The sequence below is a fragment of the Syngnathus typhle genome, linkage group LG13, assembly GCF_033458585.1.
Source record: "Syngnathus typhle isolate RoL2023-S1 ecotype Sweden linkage group LG13, RoL_Styp_1.0, whole genome shotgun sequence".
Lineage (NCBI taxonomy): Eukaryota > Metazoa > Chordata > Actinopteri > Syngnathiformes > Syngnathidae > Syngnathus > Syngnathus typhle.
The window spans coordinates 4,422,331-4,442,199 of NC_083750.1; the positions used below are offsets into that span (position 1 = coordinate 4,422,331).

Sequence of the window (19,869 nt, forward strand, 5' to 3'; positions counted from 1 at the left end):
TCGAAAACTTCAGTGAGAACGCATTGGGTAAAATATATGAAAATAGCTTCACTTAATCTGATTTCACGTTCTGCTTTAGGGCAAGGGGTGTCAAGCTCAATTTTGTCACGGGACATTTTGTAGTTACGGCTTTTCTCCGAGGACCATTATGACAGTCAACCCAGATAAATGTTAGAACTTAGAAGTGATGGATTGCTAGTTTTGAAATCAAAAGTCAAGGACAGTTTGTTCAATTATCATTTAAATTGTACCCCTAGTGGCCAATATGACAAAAAGGTGCTCCTGCTTTTTTGTTCAATGACACTTTGTGCTCTTTCGTGGCTTAATGAACTTATGACAGGAGGTAGCCGACACAGCCAGCAGCACAGCGCAAGGTGTTGGGCCAACTCACTTTTGGCACCTACACAGCAATTACTGTATATGGAGCATGATGGGATTATGCCAACAACATCAACAAATGCTCTTTTCACAACTTGAGCAGTTTATAGGACCCGGGGGGGTCCCTCAAAAACACAAAAGTAGAAGACTGGACATTTGTTCAGGCACTTTAAGTGTGGTACCAGAATAGCACAGCTCATGATTACGCTTTGTCCTTGTCTGGACAGGAGGGAGGCGCAAGTGCAAATCCCAGTAATCCTTGACAACAAAAATGACACTGTTAGACTTGACGGCTAGTGTCACATACGGCCACACATGTCCACTTTGATGCACACACAGCATGTTTTTTTTGTTTTTTTTATAGTTGTGTAATTTATCAAAGGCCCAGCCCACAAATAGTGAAAAGCCATATATAATTGATATACATATCCATCCATTTTCTGTACCGCTCTGTCCCCAGAGGAGTCGCGAGCGTGCTGGAGCCTATCCCGGCCGTCATCGGGCAGTAGGCGGGGGACCGGTTGCCAGCCAATCGCAGGGCACACAGAAACGAACAACCATCCACATTCGCACTCATACCTAGGGGCAATTTGGAGTGCTCAATCGGCCTACCAAGCATGTTTTTGGGATGTGGGAGGAAACCGGAGCACCCGGAGAAAACCCACGCGGGTCTGGGGAGAACATGCAAATTCCACACAGGGAGGGCCGGAGGTGGAATTGAACCCACACCCTCCTAACCGTGAGGCGGACATGCTACCCAGTGCGCCACCGAGCCGCCCTGATAGACTAATGAAAACATTAATTCTTCTGACAATGCACATTGTAGTCAAATGTATTTTTCACAAAAACATAGGAATCTCCAGAATTCTACAATAACACCCCAAAATTGCTCCAAAATAGTCACTACAAATGTTTTGGGAATTTGCATGAAACAGAAACGTCGACCCCAAAACACCCTAAGTCAAATCACAAAGTAACAAAATCAGAGTCCTTTATTTTCTACACCTGAGAGAATTTTTACGCATTCTTTAATCATCTGCCACTGACAGCATGTTGTCAACCTTCACTTTGCATATCACCATTATAATTTACATGTGTGAACACACAAGTGAGCATCTTTGTATTTTTGGATGATAGCATAGCACCAGTATTGTCTGGTAGTTGTCTTCACTTCCTCATCTGCATTGTTCATAATGCTACTAAAGTGGCAAGCAGCTGCAGGTCTTTTGAGGCCCACACGTCTTAAGGCCGTTTAGGGTTAATGAGGTTGCGATCTGCCTGATTTTTTTATTATTTTTATTCTTCTCCCTCAAAAGTAGTCTGCCTTCCACTGGGCCGATAGTGAACCTCGTCGTCGGAGTCCTCGACCTGGGTTTGCAAGCAGTTGTTACATTTATTTCTCAGACGTCTCTCGAGCTGGAAGGTACGCTCTGTGTTTGAAAAGGTGTACTCTTGCTCCTTCAGTTTGGCGTAGTAGTCGGAAAACTTGTTGAAGAGAATGGAAATGGGCATGCCGTTGAGAATGATGCCGAAAGAGATGCAGCCAAAGGCCACACAGCGCCCCAGATAGGAGATGGGGACCACGTCTCCGTAGCCCACGGTGGAGATGCTCACCTTGACAAATAAAATAAATGTGTTGTTAACAATCAAGACGTTTTTGAATGAATCCACTGAACAGAATAATAATAGTAATAATAATAATAATTGTTGTTGTTATTATTATTATTATTATTATTATTATTATTATTATTATTATTATTATTATTATTATTATTATTATTATTATTATTATTATTATTATTATTATTATTATCAGTTGCTGAGCTTTTTAGGAGCGAGTTGCAAATTCCTTCAAATGTAATCACTGAGTCATTCCAGTGGATTAGACACACATAGTAAATCAATAGCGGCCCCTCAAAAACAAATACCTAAATGAAAGAGGGGGTAATGGACCAAAAAAAAAAGATTTAACAAAATAGATGACATATGGCAATGTCGGGGATTTCTGAAATGTGCCCAAGTCCAGCTGTTTGTTATGATAACATCATTGGATAGTTTTTCTTTTTTTCCATTCCAAAATAGGAGCCACCTGTTTTAAAGTCTGTCCTCCAAGTTTGCTGTCATTTTTAAATAAATATTTTGAGGAGGGCCACCCCCCTCATATCCTCACCGCTGCCCACCACCAGGCATCCGGGATGCTGCTGAATGGTGTTCCAGGTTGGTCCACCTCGACTGAATGCATCAGAGCTGAGAAGGTAAAGATTCCCATGGCGATGAAGAGAAACAGACAACACACCTAAAAGACAATCATGCAAAAACAACTGTTTAGTTTTTTTTCAAATACAACATTGTTGAATGCACAATTTTACATAGATTGATTGTGTCCTGTGAAAATAATTGGTTCAAACTTAACATATACTGCATTTTATTTTGGAAAGGAGCTTTTTGATTGGATTTCAGATTTGTTTGGATGTTTTTGCTTCCTACCTGCTCAGAACATTGACGAATGGTGAAACCAAACGCCCTCATGCCTGTAGAGTGTCGGGCGAGCTTGAGAATCCGGAAGATGCGCATTAACTTGACAACTTTGAGCACCTTGCTGACTTTGCTGACCCTCGCCATGGCCTTCAAATCTTCCTTTGCACTCATGTCCTCCGAATCGATCACAAACGTCTCAAACATGATCTGGATGAAGTAGGGCATGACGGCCACAATGTCGACAAAGTTGAGAGCGCTCTTGACAAAATGCTTGATGTCGGATGTGGTGAGCAAGCGCAAGAAGTACTCCATAGTGAAGAAAAGGATGGAGGCGATCTCCACCCACTCCATGTAAGTTTTGCCGGCCAGTTTGTATCTCCTGAGTTCGTCCACTGTATTCATCGTCATGGAAACGATGGAGATGAGCACAAAGAGACTAGAAAACACAGCAAAGGCTTTGGCTGGCATGGAAGAGTACGGGTTCTCCATCAGGTCCCAGAGAATCTTCCGAAGTTTGCCGAGAAACATGGTCTTGTAGCCCTCGTCGTCTTGGTGAGGTTTGATCTCATCGATGAGCTCCTGGTTGACCTTCAGTTGGTCTCTTATGTCATCCACTTTCTCCTCAAACAGAATACGGCAGCACCTGAGGAGAGCAAGAAGATGCAATCGAACCAATTTGACTCGTAAGATTAAACGAGAATGAAAATGAATACCACACCTTGGCGTGTCCTTCAGTTTCAGCCCCCAAAAAGCCATCTCTTCTTCAAAGTTAACAGGGCAGAGACTCTCCATCACCCACAAAACGTTGCTGCAGTAATAGTGGAAGATGTAATGGAAAAACATCGGGTCCCTGTCAAAAAAGAATTCATTGTTCTGAACGTTGTAATCATCACAGAGCGTCAGACGCTTGGACCGATCTTCACACAGGGCCAACATTCCAATTCTGGTTTTGGGGTGTCGCAGGACCAGATGTTTGGGAATGTGAAACACCTTCCCGCCCACGTTGAGGTTCACGATGTTTGGTTTCCTCAATTTTGATGAGTCCTTGCTCTGCGCTTTTTGCTCATCCACCGTGTCCAGGTTGTCCATGGATGTCCATAACTTGACAGAACTGTCCTGAGAAAAAGGGAATTCACCCTCTTGGTCCTCTATACTTGGTGAAAAGCTCTTATCCCGTTTAATCGTGGCAAAAAGACTAGAGCGCCGCTTCTTCAGCACTTTCAACTTGGGTTTAACAACCTCCATCGTGGCAGCTCCTCACAGCACCTTCAATTCTACAGAGGAAGTCAGTGGATGACAACTAGAACATTATTCCGCAGAATCGCCATTTAAACCAGATGGGGGTAAAATGCTTACAAGTTGAAAAAGCTGCAGTTCTTGTTTCTCAGCATGCAAGAAGATCAGGTGCATGGGTCGGGGATTCAGCTGCCTCACTGATTCTCTAATCCTATTGCTGCTCTTTCTGTCCAAACGCAAGTTAAAAATACTGTTCACAGGGATTAGTGTCGTGATTTAAGGCTTGGAGCTCTGACGACAACGAGAGTGTTAGGATAATGGTGTTGCGTTACCAACAAAGCTGTGAACCATCCAAGTCCATACTAATGATAAAGACTAATTCTGATGTGAAGGTCTAACCGAGTTTCAAAATTGAAAGTTGAACATTATGATATGCAATATTGTTAGGTCAAAGAAAATATGTAATAAATGAAAAGTTTACACATTTATTTAAGTAAGCCTTGTGTGCACTATTTGCCAAGTACCGTTTTGTTAAGATGTTTTGAAATTTGACTTGTTGGTAGCATAAAGAAAGCTCTCGTAGGGTTATACATAATAAAAGAGTGCAAGTGCACCATCTTCAGGTAAACGAGTGTATGGTCCACAGTCTAATTGCATTTTATTATTTAAAATTTTATTTTTCATTTTGAGTCCGGTTATCATAGATATACACAACTTCAATACCAAAAGTAGTACATATTAATTAAATAAATGTCAAACTTTAAACGACTCCGACATCGTTGTGTTTTAATACTTCCGCCTTTTCTGCGACGTCCTTTCCGGTCGAACCACCAACATGGATGCCAGCCGCGTGCAGCCGATCAAGCTCGCAAGAGTAAGAAAAGCTCAATTTCAGTTCGATTTATCCATTCGACACCATTATACAGTCTTTATGTTATTCAGTGTCCCACTACAAACCGATTTTTATTAGTTAAACGACAGTGTTTGGCCGGATTATTCAACGGCTCGTCTCGACTCGCCTTTCTGTTACGAAGGCCTGTCGGTCCGATTGCTAACTTCGGAAGCTAAGCTAACGTTATTAAACGCCGTTGATGCCTAGTTTACGGTTTTGAAATTTTCCAAAAGGTTTTGGCAGTATGTGATAAACATCTTATGAAAATTTCAGGTTACCAGGGTGCTTGGAAGAACTGGCTCCCAGGGACAATGTACACAGGTATGTCATTGTATGTCGAGGCTTAAATGTTTATTAGTATCGACTCATCAATATTCAATGGTGTCTATCATTGAAATTGTATGTTTTGATAATATTCCATATGTATTTTACCTTACCCAAAATTATGTATTAAAAATTACACCGGTTATTTAACTTCTGTCATTGAGTGTATAACCATCACAAGAAATTTGATAATTTCCTAAGGCACATCAGATTGGAACTCCCTCTCCCAGAAGTTAAATTTTAGATCTGAAATAACGAATGTCCTCGATTCTTCGTAGGTCCGTGTTGAGTTCATGGACGACAGTAACCGTTCCATCATCAGGAACGTAAAGGGCCCAGTCAGAGAAGGAGATGTGCTGACGCTTCTGGAGTCTGAAAGAGAAGCCAGGAGGCTGCGATAGGTGAGCTCATCACAACAGTTGTTATAGTTTTCGCATTTGGTATGTCTTGTTTCTCCAAGCTTGGTTACAAACATGCTGTATCTTAATTTATTTGTCTCAAATGGCTGTTTTTTCTCATTGCTGTTTTTTTTTTAGTATTCCTCCCTCCAGAGAGCCCGCTGAAGTTGTGGTGCTGGCCGGATGTTGTGGAGCACATGACTCTGTCAAGTTTCATACGCCAAGGCTGACATCTCACTCATTCAAATGTTTTTCAAATAAATATGGTCTGTGAGAAAACGATGTGCATGTCTTTTTTTGCCGTATATAACATGAAGTACAAGCAGAATGGTTTGTCTTTTTGAATCCTCAAATTGTTTGGTATAATGTGTAAGTTAAACCTATAAAAAGTTTTAAAATGGTGATCCAAATATTTCATTTCAAAGTAAGCAACTGGAAAAAGATGTTTGAGTGTTCAGTACAGGCAAATTGTAACAGCAACGTGGACCACACCGTATTTTGGAAGCTGCATCGGGAAAGGAGTGACATCCTTTCGTAATTTAAAATACATGACTGCCATCAAGTAGGATAATCGGGAATGCGCCTCAAACGTCATAACACCAAAAATCCGCTAGATAGCGCCAGAGTAACATTGTTTAGGCCTGACCACTAAACAGCGGACAGACACCACATATTCTTAGCCACTTGCAGTTCAAAAATAATTTTGCGACTATGTGGGGCACAGGTGTCAAACTCCAGTCCTCGGGGGCTGCTTTCCTACATATTTTTTAAGTTTGCCCCTGAGGACTGGAGATTCACTGGACAGCTAATTAAAAAGTGAATTACTTCATCGAACCACGCAGTTGTTGTAGTGTGCAGAAATGTGGAAATAAATGTTCCTCGCTTGACATAATTGTTCTCTTACTGTGCTGAATTGTCTTTGTGTGCTAATACACCTTTGGCCAATGAGTTGACTTTTCAGTTGTTGTTTTTGACCATGAAGGAATGCGTCTGAATTCCAGCTGGAGGCTGTTGAAGAATTCCAGTGGTTGTTTGAACAGGGAACCAGGTCAGTTTCACTTGTGCGTTGTCCACAAAATCTTCCGCTCCAGGTTGTAGATTTCAGAATTAATCACTTTGTATTTTTCCAACACTCACTGACGTTCTACGAATGAATATATGTGACAGAGATGTTGATTGCTAGTCTTTCGTTTATTTTTTTCTTTTGCAAAGTCTTAAAATTTGTCATGACACCTTTGCTGGTGTTTGCACACAGCAAGTAAACACAACCTGCTTCTTTGCTCACTCAGGCAAATGTGCCAACCAGAAAAGCAACATGAGAAAAGAGCAAACAAGTGACAAAGCTATAAGTAGAAGCAGTCGATAATAGGTTCTTCTGTGACAATTTACATATATAATAATCACGATGCCATGTTTCGACTAGTGGGGGCATATATTATTGCAAAAAAACAGCTTGACTTGAGTTCCACTTTTAAACATCTAAATGGCTCTGAGAAGGCCTGGGAGAAAATTTGGGGGTCAGATGAGAGTCAAGTTGAGCTACGTGACATCAATTCAAGCCACTTTTTTTGGCAGATGAAAAATATGAGCATGTCCCAAGAAACACCATCTGCACAGTGAAGCATGGAAGTGGAAATATTATATTTTGGGGTACAAGGGAGAACTTAACTGCATTGAAGGGGCAATGAAACGAGCCATTTCCTTCCCATCCCCAAACCAAGGCCGTCTCCTTATTTGGCCCCGTGTCATCAAGGTCAAACTCAGGCAGTAGAAAACAGCAGCAGCGAAACATGTCTTCACATGATTATCTGCAATATTATACCTCATAACATCAATAAAGACAAAGCCACTGTGTCTTCAGTTCAAAAACGTTACTATACATGGTCATTTGAAAAAAGGATGGTCATTTTGAAGTGCCCTGTGAAGTCACAATAAATATATTTCCTAAATTTTACACACCAGAATGTTATTAACAACTATGACAATTTTTAATGGATTTTTTTTTTTTTTATGGTATAGAAGATGAGGCTTTAAAAAAGCGAAAAATCAAGTTGTTGTCTCTGCTCTCAAGCGCCCTGGGCATGTCCGCTGAGTGCAGGCCTCACTCAACTGTCAGTCCAATAACAGTAAAAGCTTGCGACTTCGCCAAGCTGGACTTAAAAAAAAAAAGGCACAGGGCTTCAATTCACTAGCTCTCTGGAAACACATGAAAGCTGCATAAAAACCCTGCATGATCAAACGACACTCAAGGGCGATGTACCGCAATGAGAAAAAATAAGCACAAAAAGGAAGAAATGCTTGATGTTCGACCAGAAAAAGCCAAACATAGCCTGCGCGCTGTTGATTGCCTTTTAAAAGCGAGCCAAAGAGCAAAAGGGGAGACTTCATCATGCGAAGGTCACAAAACAAGCCGGCCATTTATTTAGAGAAGCCTCAAGATGGCCCGCCGCGCACAGGGCATACCAAATGTCCTTTTCAGCAGAATTCGTACACAACGTTTTCACAGCACAACAACGGCAGGTGCACACACAGACGAGAGGCCACGCTGGCTCACATGCTTGGTTGTTGTTGACGGCCGCTGTGGAGTAAGCAATGACAAAACAAAACTTTGTGAACTCCAGCCTGGCACACGGCTGCACTGTCAACTCATCCACATGTTGGCAGGCTTTGGACTAACCGCAGATGTGGCAGTTTGAGTTTAACAGACAGATGAAATAATGAATTGTGAAATGTTTACGTGTTATACAAAGAGTACAGTATATTTTTTAAAGTATTTCTAGGTCTTTTTTATTCATTCGAATAAAAGTATATCAACAATACCTTTTTATACGGCTATAAATCCAGTGGTTGAAACCAAGTAAATAAAATCCGTATATAATATTAATTGTGGGGCACGACATTTGAAGCAAACAAATTTCAATATGCCATGTTAAATGAACAGGTCTTTTTTCTTTTTTTACTTTTTTTCTTTTTTTTTTTGTTGAAAATTATCTGATCGACCCAGATTCCTAGTTTTCTCTTACATTAACCAATGACAAAAAATACAGCCATACCATATTGAATGGAATCGCAATCCTACTGAATCAAAACCAAATTGAATCGTTCCACTTGAATTGTGTTGTACCCAAAGTATTTAAATGTCAAATTATCTTTTACATGTTTATTTCCTTCATTTCATTTGCATTCGGGAGCAAAGAATAACTCATATAAAATAATGTTACTTCTGAGGACACTACAGCAATTAGGAGTAATTGGTGAGATTAACACAGATTATAGAGATTATTGAACCAATTGAGCAGATGGTCAGAGGTCACACTCTCACACAGCGTGCCGTGTCAAATGCATGAATGACACAAAGTGGATTTGCCTGTATAGTTTTCTTTAACGAGGAAGTCAACCCCCAATTTGTCTTTGAAATAATATGTTCTGTGCAGCCCAACTAGTCGAAACACATTGCTCTAATTAATGTTTCGTTTGAAATGTGAATTAAACAGGCAAACTTCACCTGTTTTTAATCCATCTCATGGGGCGGCCATTTTGCCACTTGCTGTCAACTGAAAATGACATCACGGTTTCCGAATCTCAGGTCACAACTAATCCCGGCTCACCAATTTTCTGAAACTGAGCCATGATTGGTTGTGACCTGAGACCTGGCAAATGTGATGTCATTTTCAGTCGACAGAAAGTAGAAAAATGGCCGCCTCGATTGGAAATAAACTGGTGAATTTTCTGCTTAATTCATATTTCACAAACGCAATATTAATCAGAATGACGTGTTTAGGCTAGTGAGGGCCCATACAGCATATTGTTAAGAAAATTTGGTGGATGACTCCCCTTTTAATTACAAACGGATCGCTAACACTTTTTTAGGATTATGATGAGTTACATTCTACCAGTCACGTTTGCATGAAAGTTTGCAAAGAGGTCAGTTGGTTGGTGGGAAGCAAGCACGGAACCACAGTAAAAATGGAAAAAGGGGGTCTGGTTAGGGACCGAGAGCAAACTTTAGGGAGCAAAACTCAGCACCTTGGAGACGTCTTGGTTAGAGAAAAGGGCAAACTGTCTTCTGGAGAGTTCCATCAGTCATTTGTGCAAATCCCCTGACATGGTAAAAATGCTTTTGCGTGATTTAAAGCATGGGATCTATCCTTGACCCTTGTAAAAGTGCTGTCTTGTTTTTCACTTAGGGAATATAATCATCCCAAAATATCACACGGAAAGCCTCGCTTCCAAATGACCTGCTCACGGTCGCACGCACTCTTGTCTGCTTAAGTGAGAATACCAAAGATAAACGATGCCTGTTAAACATAGCAAGCACTGAGCCAATATTTGCAGTCTCGGATGAATACGTAACACCGTAAATGAGGACACGATACGACTTTGTGCACCCATTAGGAGCCCAGAGCACACACAGCTGCCGAGGTCAACCACAGACCATACCGTACATGTATGCATAGTTCTGTACTTTTCTGCGTCCTGCCAGATGGGAGGCTCATTTGGCCCACGAACTGGACAGGAATTCGTCGATGAAGCAAACTGATCTTTCAGGCTTAAACAGTATAAAAAAATGTCTGTCTTGTTCCTCTATCATACCAACACGTCCATGCATGACTAGTGTGGAATGAACGAGAAGAATTTGCACAAGCTTGTGCGACACCTACGGAAAATTATTTGATAAGTTTAACATCCAAAAGATGTTTGATACAACTGAACTGTACTTCACAAATGTTCTAAATTGAAGCATTTCATTGCTATCCGTCTTACGCTGTCAATATAGTGATGAAGTTGGGCAATAGAAACTGATTTGTGCTCTTGTGCCACTAGGGGGCAGTAATGAGCTGTATTGGCTTGTAAGACAGAAGCCCTTTTGAGGGGAAACAGGCATGAATAGCAAATATGTCTTACTGTAGTTGCGCAAGTGTGCACACCCTCATACCTGGGAGGTGGTTTGGTTCAGAAATGAACAAATCACGTTCAAAATCATGTTAAATGGGAACTAACACATCCCTACCACCTATAAAAGTGCCTCTGATGAACCCTAAATAAAGTTCAGGCATTCTAGTAGGCTTTTTGGTGGGTACATCATTCATCATTATGCATTATCATACATCCCTTTGCACTAATTGTACAAATATTACTGGCATAATTTCTGATTATTACTTACCACCTAGCAATTCTTAATTCTTTTAAACCCTCCTTTGTGCTGGTCTTTGTCTGCCTGTCTGTCAAATATAATCCAAATCTCTGCAGAGTCACGCTAATAAATCAATAGCACGTAATTAGCGCAAGTAACATAATCAAGGCTGCCTTTCATTCATATTGAGTCATAGGCAGGGATAAATGAGTCATTAATAGAAGGAAGCAAGCATGAAGATTTTGTAACAGGGTTTTTTAAGCAATGTCAAATTGTTGTTTTATAGCTATTTCACTTTTTGTTGTTTTTTGCCATTTTATCACCTTATTTCAGGTACTTCCTTACACTTACATCATTATTTACACAGTTGCTTGGCATGCTATTTTATTGCGTCGGGCCCAGCAGAGGCCTTGGCTGGCTCTGGTTAAAGATACGACTTCTATTACACGTTATATGTGATATTCATAAAATGAATAACTTGTCTTCCACATGTTCTAGCACTCTTTTGTTCCACCCACTCTTCATCCCCTGCTACATGACGAAGAAAAGGGGGTGGGAGGGTGCTGGGGATTTACAGATGTTCCTTGCTTGGAATCTGTGTAAAAGGTCAGCATGCCGGTTGCGATGGGAGCGGCCATTTTGGGAAATTGAATAAGCAGCTGGGCTGAGGTGTAGATCAGCCACTGATAAGTAACAGCCAAATGGCCACAAAAATTCCTGACTATTTCCATTCACATTACTGAGTTTTTTTTTTTTAAATACACTGTTCCTCAACCATGCTGAAACATGAGATATAGTTTGGAATTCATAATGGATATTGATGATTCAATCCATTATGGAATGATTGATATGACCAATACTTGACATTGGCCTCATTTCTATACGATTCATTTGTTGGCTGGATCAAGAATGGAACTTTACAGATACAACAATGTATTTCCATTGGCAATTTTCTCACAAAAATAAAACCCAAATCACTTTTTCTCTAATTGGCTCATATGTATCAAATGTTTCTTGTAAATGGGTAAGAACAGTAAGAAGATTTTATTTTTCTGCCAGGAAATCAGCAGCTTTTGGCTATCTTGGCGGAAAAAAACACACACTCTTTGCTGAGGCTTTTGTGAGCATAAAGCATGTTTGTCACATTCCAGACACATAAGCAAGGGCCCTATAATTCCTCTGCTGCTCCGATTTTCCCCCGCAGGCACAGTCAGCAGTCAGCAGTTACCTTTCACCTACTTTGTCTGCTCAGTCTTTGTGCTGCAGTCCTGCATCACACTAAACTCCCAGTAGAGGTTGTGTAAAAAAAAAAAAGTGCGTGTAATGTGGCCCTAGCTTTTTTTTGTGCTGTGAACTTTCCCCTAATTCTCACACTGGTTCAGCTTCCCAGCAGACTTTTTTAAACACATTAAAAATGAAAACAAAGGGAATGTCATTCAAATATTCTCTTGAAGTAGCCAATTTTGTGGGGGCGGTTGTGTGTATGTGTGAAACCCTCCAATTGGAAAATATTTTACATTTCCATCATTGTTATCTTGATTTAAGTGGCAATCAATTGACGCAGATTTTTAAAAATTCTCTTATTGATTGATGACAATTGAATGTTATTTCTCTGGTGATAGAAGTTGAACAATGTATTATTATTTTTTGTACTCGACTATAATACAATGAAAGTTGAGTTATTACATAAATGATGATATTTTTTCAGCCCAGTGTACGACTCCCCAACCCTTGAACAACCTTTCCGTGTTGTTTGTTCTTGGTCAAGGCCTGTGAACAACCAACATTTTTTTTGCAACATTGCGTAATGATTTTACTTTCCTTAAGAAATTTGACACCTCTTTTTTGTTTCAATTGACATCTCTCATGTTGGAGCCATGATTCAATCCACTTGGTCCAAAGCGTGTTAGCAAACAGAGCTAATCTGATGCAGGTGTTAGTTTAGGGAATAGAAATGTACAGTGGGAGTACATAATTTTATTCCTCAAAATTGAATGATTCCATATTCTTTTCCTTCTCCTTTGTCTAAAAATGTAACTGTCCCTGATTACCACTTTTTTTTTCTTTTCTGATTGTTAAAGGCAGAAAATTGCCATTTGAAATAGTTTTTTGTCATCTATGTGATCTGCTTTTTTTCTTCCAATTGAAACAACTGAATGAACATCCTCTCAGAATGGACATTGTATAATTGTTGCCAAGGATTGTACAACACTGAATTTGGTCTTCCTTGTATACTGTAAAAATAAAAGCATATAGGACGACTGCGTATCAAACGAGTCATGAACTTTGACCTTCCCAGTAGATTTCGATACGGGTAAAGCAATCCCACATTATACAATGAACCTACAGGATAGCTCTCTCGAGACGATGGGTTCATACAATCATGATCCCCCTCCGCCTGGCTAACAGAGAGGTGGAGGAGGGACAGAAATCTGAGCGAGGGTGCGGCCCTCCTTCTCCTGAGGGAACCAATGACGAGCCGCTTGCAGCTTTGACACGAGGGCTGTGGAAGTATATAACATCTAAGCTTTGACTGTCCGGCCAGGAACCACAGCTCGAACATTCAAACCCAAAAGAGAGAAGAGACAGACACCTGGAGACAATGAAGACCACGCTAGCCACTCTGACTCTGTGCCTGGTGCTCATCATGGCCACGGGCTTTCCACTGGAGAAGAAAGGGAGCACGGAGAAGGAGAAACGTGTGCAGTTCGCAGCCTGGGACGATGTCAATGTCATTGCCCACGGCCTCCTGCAGCTGGGCCAGGGTCTCAAGGAGCATGTGGACAAAACCAAAGTCCAGATGAGGGACATCTTCACCAAGCTCAAGGTCTACAACCGCACCGTCGGCGAGCTGGGCAAGGAGAGCCAGAGGCTGAGGGCCGAGGGGGAGGCCCTGAAGGCTCGGGCCCGGGGGCTGGAGGACAGAGAGGGGCAGCTGCTCAATGTCACGGCCGAGCTAAGGGAGACCACGGACGAGATGCGGCAGGAGAGGGCGGCGTTGAAGGACAGGTTGAGCCGGCTGGAGGAGACTCTGGAAAATTCGGTACTGGGGGACATGAAGAATGGCACAGATGCACACAGCATCCAGGTAAGAAGACTTTTACCATTGAGAACTTTTCATACACGGGACTCACAAGGTGCTTCAAAATGTCAGCAGTCACAAAAAGTTTATTAAGGGAAAGCTACACAGTCCCTGTCGCGACACAGATTGAATTTGTGGCCACAAATATGATATGACGTCACGTGTGCATAAAATACTAATTTAAGTGTTTAGTATTCTTCCAAACTCAGGACACTTTGCCAAACAAATGAAGCGCACCTCTGTTAGAACCAGGATGTCCTGCACGAAGGTGCGCTTGATTTGTTTACCTATTTGTCCAGGAATGATAAGAATCTTATTAATTTGTATTTTGTGAACACATTGCAATACTAGGTGGCTAATATTTATGAGTATTTTGCGTGCATGCTATATTCATACATGGCTAGAAGTGAATAACTTGTGGTTACAAATTATTAAATTGTGACCACAAAATATTTTGTGCACAAATTATCCATAATTTGGCAAGAAATTTACGTGTAGAAGCGCTGGAGTGGGGGTTGGGTCTCCAGCGTCTCGCGATGAACGTGTTATACGTGTTGTACGTGCGTGGAAACAAGGCAACTTTTCTAAGCAGTGTATATTGGACACATCCGCACTCTCTATTACATAACCACCCGTGGGCCGGGTAGAGGGAAAATGGTAGTTTCACTTTGTTACAATGAACAAATGCTGGTGTCTGCAGATTAAGCGAATTTTATGCAAAGGTGCAATTAAAAAGGAAAAAAATGATTATGATCAAATGCCGATTTTCGAATTAATGCGTGTATTTTTTTCTTTTAGATAATGCTGGAGGCTCAAAACAGACGCATCGACGATCTGATGGAACGAATGAAACTGCAGCAGGAGAAGCTCGACAAGCAGAACGTGCGCATTAGAACCCTGCAAAGTCAGGTGAGCACGTTGATGCCAGTTTAGCACTTTGCTTGCTAAATGTATCAATTTTTCAGACTACTCAAGCAACTTTCACACCATTAAAATGCATTGTATTATTATTATTGTATTGTTTTCACAAAAATAAACGTGATAATAAAACAAACTCATCTTCAATTTGAGTAGTTAAATGCCAGCAAACTAGTTCTGTCTAATTGAAGTTAGTCAACTAATTTTTAAAGATTGTTGGCTTCAAGATACCACCAAATTGTGTACATAGACAGTAAATAAGTGAGTTTTCAAGGGCCCAAAAATAAATTGCACGTTTGAAACTGTAATTACATTAAAAATATATATATTATCATCTGGAAAGTAGCAATACTGGGAGATCAAAATATCAACTGTGTGTTTTTTTCCTTCCAGATTCAACAGTCAAGGCAAAGGTCGTTCACCAACACCGAAGGCTTCGTTGCAAGCGGCGGCGCCGAGCAACGCGACTCACCAGTCGGTAAGTAAAAGCCAAAAGGCGTCCGAAATCAGTTCTGACACGCCGCCTTAAGTGGCACACAATCTGACGCCAAATGTGGCTGACCATCTGTTGAGTGAAGCCACCAAAGAAGCTTAAATCACTCGCAATTACGATCAAGGAACAGAATCAATTTGGAAACACGCTCCTTTGCCCAGCTTGACTTCAGCACTTGGCATACGTAATTTGAGCGCCTTAATTAGGACAGAACAATAGAAGATTAAAAGAGGTTAAGCAAATTTATTTTTGGAGCACCATCATTCAAAAACTGTTTATGAATGTCGCAATCTTGAACAAATCCTGACACACACAAACGCACAAACACTCACAATTTTCCCCCAAGTCGTGATGTCACTTACTAGGCCACACCAGCAAACAAATACTACAACACGTTCAGTAATGACACTTGTGTATTCATTTTGTTCTCTGTTTATACAATACGGTGCTATAATTCTTTGCTAGAAATCTCTCTGGCAAAATGTCAAGTGGGGGAAAGTTCTTCGGTCTCAAGAACAGTCAATCGGGGTCACGCACGAAAAGCGGATTATACTCCCGCTGATCATTGTGTACAAGACTTCCCTGGAATACAATTTGTTCTTACGCCTGCCTGTACACGTATCTGTGAACTTTGTACGCATATCTTCAGTACATTATTGGCAACATCCCACTTGCTATCGTGTGCATCCCTGAACAACAAGCAACCTTTCACCCAGTTCTGTCAGGGAGTCAGACATCCCTCCTCCTCCTCCTCCTCCTCCCCCATCCTCGCAAACAACACCCACCTCCTCCTCCTCCGGCGCTCTCATCTTAATGACTAAGAAGTGTGTTAAAGTTCAGAAGAACCCCCTGGCCTGAAGCGCCACACAGCCACAACTCGCCAAGGGTTCATGTTTCTGGGGTAAAGGTCGATAAATGCAAATGAGGTCTGCACTTAAACAATAAACAAGAGGATAACCGAGATGATTGACATGTAATTGGATAGGCGCTTCGTAAGGTGTGTCTGTCTGAAATCACATCAAGTACAAAACGTGGAAATTAAGTAGAATTTAAACAAATATCATCAATTAATTAGAAAAATAAAATAATAAATTTTATAAAATATGTTGTAAAAAAATACATGCCAATATAAAAGGTGAATGATACAAAGTTGTGAATTTTAATCAGTGGATCGATTAGACATGTGACAGGCCTAAAAGACGCCTCACTACAAAAACAACTGCGGGCCCATAACTCGCCGATCATGCACAGAGCATGTCTTGGCCATGCACAAAGCATGCATCAGCCATGCACGCCTACGTCATCAACAGGCTGCTTCGCACGTGGGGAAGGCATTCCTGTGGGATGTGGAGGGGGGTTGCCTAGGATGGCGGTTCGAGGAATTTAAAGGAGAGTGGCGATTGACTTAGGGAAGCGTGCTTGGGAACTGGGAGAAAGGTCATATTGATAGCCACAGGAGAAGTTCTCACACAATCTCTGCAGTTACAGGGTCAGAAAACATGTCACACATTGTGTTCTATTGCCAAGATAAGACAACTTGGAAGGATAGTTTTATTTGCCAACACTACTTTCAGTGACCTACTTATGAGTACAAAAAAAATATTATTATTTGATGTGTGTAAGAAGTATTTTGGAATTTAGTAAAAATGTATTGACCCATTATTTTTTTTCCTCTTCTAGAGTTGGCATCAGACTGCTACGAGTTGTTCCTGCGAGGGGAGACCACCAGCGGGGTCTACACCATCCAGCCAGAAAACATGAACCCCTTCCCAGTCTTCTGTGAGATGACAGCGGGTGAGTGGAGGGGGAACACTTTTTACGCTTAAGTTTCCAGTTAAAATTCTATGTTAGTCTTGAAAATGACACCATTTTTTTTCTGCGTGTCTACCCAGACGGCGGATGGACTGTGGTCCAAAAGCGACAGGATGGTTCTGTGGATTTTGACCAGCTGTGGTCTGCCTACGAGAAAGGCTTTGGCAGCCTCAATGGTAAATTTGAACCTTACACTTTGTCACATTTTCATCCCTGTGGTTCCTCAATCCTTAAAGTCTTAAAGCTGCGACGACCTTGGCTGCCATTCCACTGACCACAGTTTATTTTTATTTTTTTAGGCGAGTTCTGGTTAGGATTGGAAAAGATCTACTCCATAGCCAAGAACGGCGGCTACATCCTGAAAATCAAGCTGTCCGACTGGGGGGATGACTTGGCGTCCATCCGCCTACCTTTCCACCTGGGTGGAGCGGAGAGCAAGTACTCGCTCCAGATCCAGGAGGTCGGCACTTTCAGTCCTCTGGAAAGATCGCTGGGCTCCGACGCCGCTTCCGGTCTGCCTTTCTCCACCCGCGACCATGACAACGACCACAAGAATGACACCAATTGCGCCAAGCATCTTTCCGGTGAGATGTTTGAAGGACACCTACGCTTGTTAATAGCTCTGCACCAGAGCAAAAACATGCACATGCAACAAAGTGATATTTTTTTTCATGCATGTTTATTGCCACTTCCAGTTAAAGTTTAAACATAAGATAAAGAAAATGACACTTGGTGTGTTTAGCTACCTCACAAGTCCGCTAGCTTAATGCTAATACCAAATGCATAGGGCAATAGATGGGCTAATGACACTAGCACTGATGCCAGTGCTGAACACAAACGGAGTAGCAACACATGTGGACTTCCAGTTCTCATCTAACCTGCTTCCCCTTTTTTTGCACCGTAGGTGGCTGGTGGTTCAGTAACTGTGGTCAGTCCAACCTCAATGGGCGATTCTTCCAGAGCCCGCCGCCCAAACAGCGGCACCAGAGAAAGCAGGGAATCTTCTGGAAGACCTGGAAGGGGCGCTACTACCCTCTCAAATCCAGCATGATGATGATCGCCCCTGCCGTGATCGAGGGGAAATCTTAAAGCAAAAAACACATGGCGGGCAAGGTCAAGACAAAAGAGGGGGAGAAAGATGTAGATTTTGGACTATTCTTTCTTTATTATTAAACTTGGTTCATGTGGTGGAGGTTTTCACCCTCACACCTCATCCAAGGCCCTCAACATAGATGCGGGAAAAGAGGGTGCGGTCTCCTTTCCCGGCATTCCCGAGTCACAGATGAGAAGTCGGCAACAAGTGGGACGGTTTTGACTACTGCGAGTCGCAGCACGTCCGCTGCATCGCCAATCCGACCAGAATTTCCCAACAAGTTAAAGCTCATCAGCAGTTGTTTGGAGGCTGAGAATCTGCAACGTTAATGCAAAGCCAGTTAAAAAAAATGGTCTATAGTAGTTGGAGGCCATTTTCTTTCTCAGGCAAATTTAACCTTCTGGGCTTTTTGAATCCAATTTGCTTCCTTTTATTTTATTTTAGCTGTGTTACTGCAAAACATCCCAAGGATTGGAGGTATTTGTCTGATTTTCTGATTTCCAACTTCAGCTCTTTAATATAGATAGCAATCATGTACTGTACTGTTTACATCAAATTGAACCTTGTGGCTCGATCGTGGACACTTTTGGCCAATGAAAACCCATGAAGATGAAAAGAAAATTGCTGGGGTTGTTTATATTTTCCACCAGATTGCATCAGGCATTAAATCGCTATACAGATGATAACTTCCAGCAAGGAATTTTTTTTTTTTTTTAAGAGGCCAGTGATATGGACTTTTTGATGACCAAAAGAGCTCCCTCTTGCATGAACATGACGAAATAGTAGTATAGAAGACTTTGATGTAAAGTTGAAATCACTGTACACTGACGCTTGATGATGTTTAAAGATGTTCTTAGCTTCCTTTATGAGCTTCACACAACGTCATTGAAAACCATTCCACCTACTCAATCACGTAATGTATATTCTTCATTATTTTTAAAGGTGGAGATTTGCACAATTTTAAGTCATATTGACTTCTTTACCAATATTGTACCACAGTGTAACAAGGAATAATGTCATTTGTCTTATGTTACTCGTGTTGTTGTCGTTCCTTTTTCTTATTTAAATGCTGTCAAAAGAAAGATCTTATATTTGTAATTTATATTGTCTTGTTTAATGTGTGTTTTTTAAAGAGACCTTTTTGGCCTTCTGTAGCCAATAAAATAGGGTTAAACTGCCTTGTGTGTGTTATCTGAATTTTTCTTTCAAAACGAATTCAGACTTTTAAAAACAAAATTTCAAACCTGGGACTGTTGGACAATCAGTAAGGACGAATCATTACAACTAACCTAACAACCATGGTCGGAGAGTAAATGTAAAACGTGATTTAAAAAATCTACACAAACCTGTTTAAATGCCATTTTTTATATTACAAAATTAGACCAACATACATTTTAATAGATAACCCATCCATTTTAATTAAATATAATTAACATTAGCGTGTCTTGTACAACCAAGAGAGAAAGGTAGATAGATAGATAGATAGATAGATAGATAGATAGATAGATAGATAGATAGATAGATAGATAGATAGATAGATAGATAGATAGATAGATAGATAGATAGATAGATAGATAGATAGATAGATAGATAGATAGATAGATAGATAGATAGATAGATAGATAGATAGA

The 19,869-nt window shown here is 41.0% G+C and overlaps 3 protein-coding genes across 3 annotated transcripts; 2 read left to right on the forward strand and 1 right to left on the reverse strand.

The window, feature by feature from the left end:
- Positions 1-1,674: 1,674 nt before the first annotated feature.
- si:rp71-39b20.4 (potassium voltage-gated channel subfamily V member 2) lies at positions 1,675-4,101 on the reverse strand. The gene is made up of 4 exons (XM_061296019.1): positions 3,575-4,101; positions 2,866-3,499; positions 2,549-2,674; positions 1,675-1,992 (listed from the first exon to the last, which is right to left on the reverse strand). Exons 1-4 carry the CDS (start codon positions 4,099-4,101, stop codon positions 1,675-1,677), a joined length of 1,605 nt encoding a protein of 534 aa, XP_061152003.1.
- Positions 4,102-4,900: 799 nt separating this feature from the next.
- Positions 4,901-5,985, forward strand: rps28 (ribosomal protein S28). Its single transcript, XM_061295396.1, has 4 exons — positions 4,901-4,966; positions 5,258-5,305; positions 5,587-5,709; positions 5,845-5,985. The coding sequence occupies exons 1-3, from the start codon at positions 4,928-4,930 to the stop codon at positions 5,707-5,709; spliced, it is 210 nt and encodes a 69-aa protein (XP_061151380.1). The 5' UTR covers positions 4,901-4,927; the 3' UTR covers positions 5,845-5,985.
- Positions 5,986-13,318: 7,333 nt separating this feature from the next.
- On the forward strand, positions 13,319-19,416 carry angptl4 (angiopoietin-like 4). The gene is made up of 7 exons (XM_061295892.1): positions 13,319-13,928; positions 14,721-14,831; positions 15,234-15,318; positions 17,014-17,127; positions 17,226-17,321; positions 17,445-17,729; positions 18,050-19,416. The coding sequence occupies exons 1-7, from the start codon at positions 13,443-13,445 to the stop codon at positions 18,232-18,234; spliced, it is 1,362 nt and encodes a 453-aa protein (XP_061151876.1). The 5' UTR covers positions 13,319-13,442; the 3' UTR covers positions 18,235-19,416.
- The last annotated feature ends 453 nt before the right edge of the window (positions 19,417-19,869 follow it).

Bases quoted from the DNA above. Each gene is read 5' to 3' on its own strand.
- si:rp71-39b20.4 (XM_061296019.1), bottom strand. From the start codon at position 4,101: ATGGAGGTTGTTAAACCCAAGTTGAAAGTGCTGAAGAAGCGGCGCTCT. The intron at 3,500-3,574 runs GTGTGGTATTCA...TGCTCTCCTCAG, and splicing joins AAACTGAAGGACACGCCAAG to GTGCTGCCGTATTCTGTTTG. The intron at 1,993-2,548 runs GTGAGGATATGA...TTATTTGTCAAG, and splicing joins ATGCCTGGTGGTGGGCAGCG to GTGAGCATCTCCACCGTGGG.
- rps28 (XM_061295396.1), top strand. From the start codon at position 4,928: ATGGATGCCAGCCGCGTGCAGCCGATCAAGCTCGCAAGA. The intron at 4,967-5,257 runs GTAAGAAAAGCT...TGAAAATTTCAG, and splicing joins AGCCGATCAAGCTCGCAAGA to GTTACCAGGGTGCTTGGAAG. The intron at 5,306-5,586 runs GTATGTCATTGT...GATTCTTCGTAG, and splicing joins CCCAGGGACAATGTACACAG to GTCCGTGTTGAGTTCATGGA.
- angptl4 (XM_061295892.1), top strand. From the start codon at position 13,443: ATGAAGACCACGCTAGCCACTCTGACTCTGTGCCTGGTGCTCATCATG. The intron at 15,319-17,013 runs GTAAGTAAAAGC...TTCCTCTTCTAG, and splicing joins GCAACGCGACTCACCAGTCG to AGTTGGCATCAGACTGCTAC. The intron at 17,128-17,225 runs GTGAGTGGAGGG...GTGTCTACCCAG, and splicing joins CTTCTGTGAGATGACAGCGG to ACGGCGGATGGACTGTGGTC.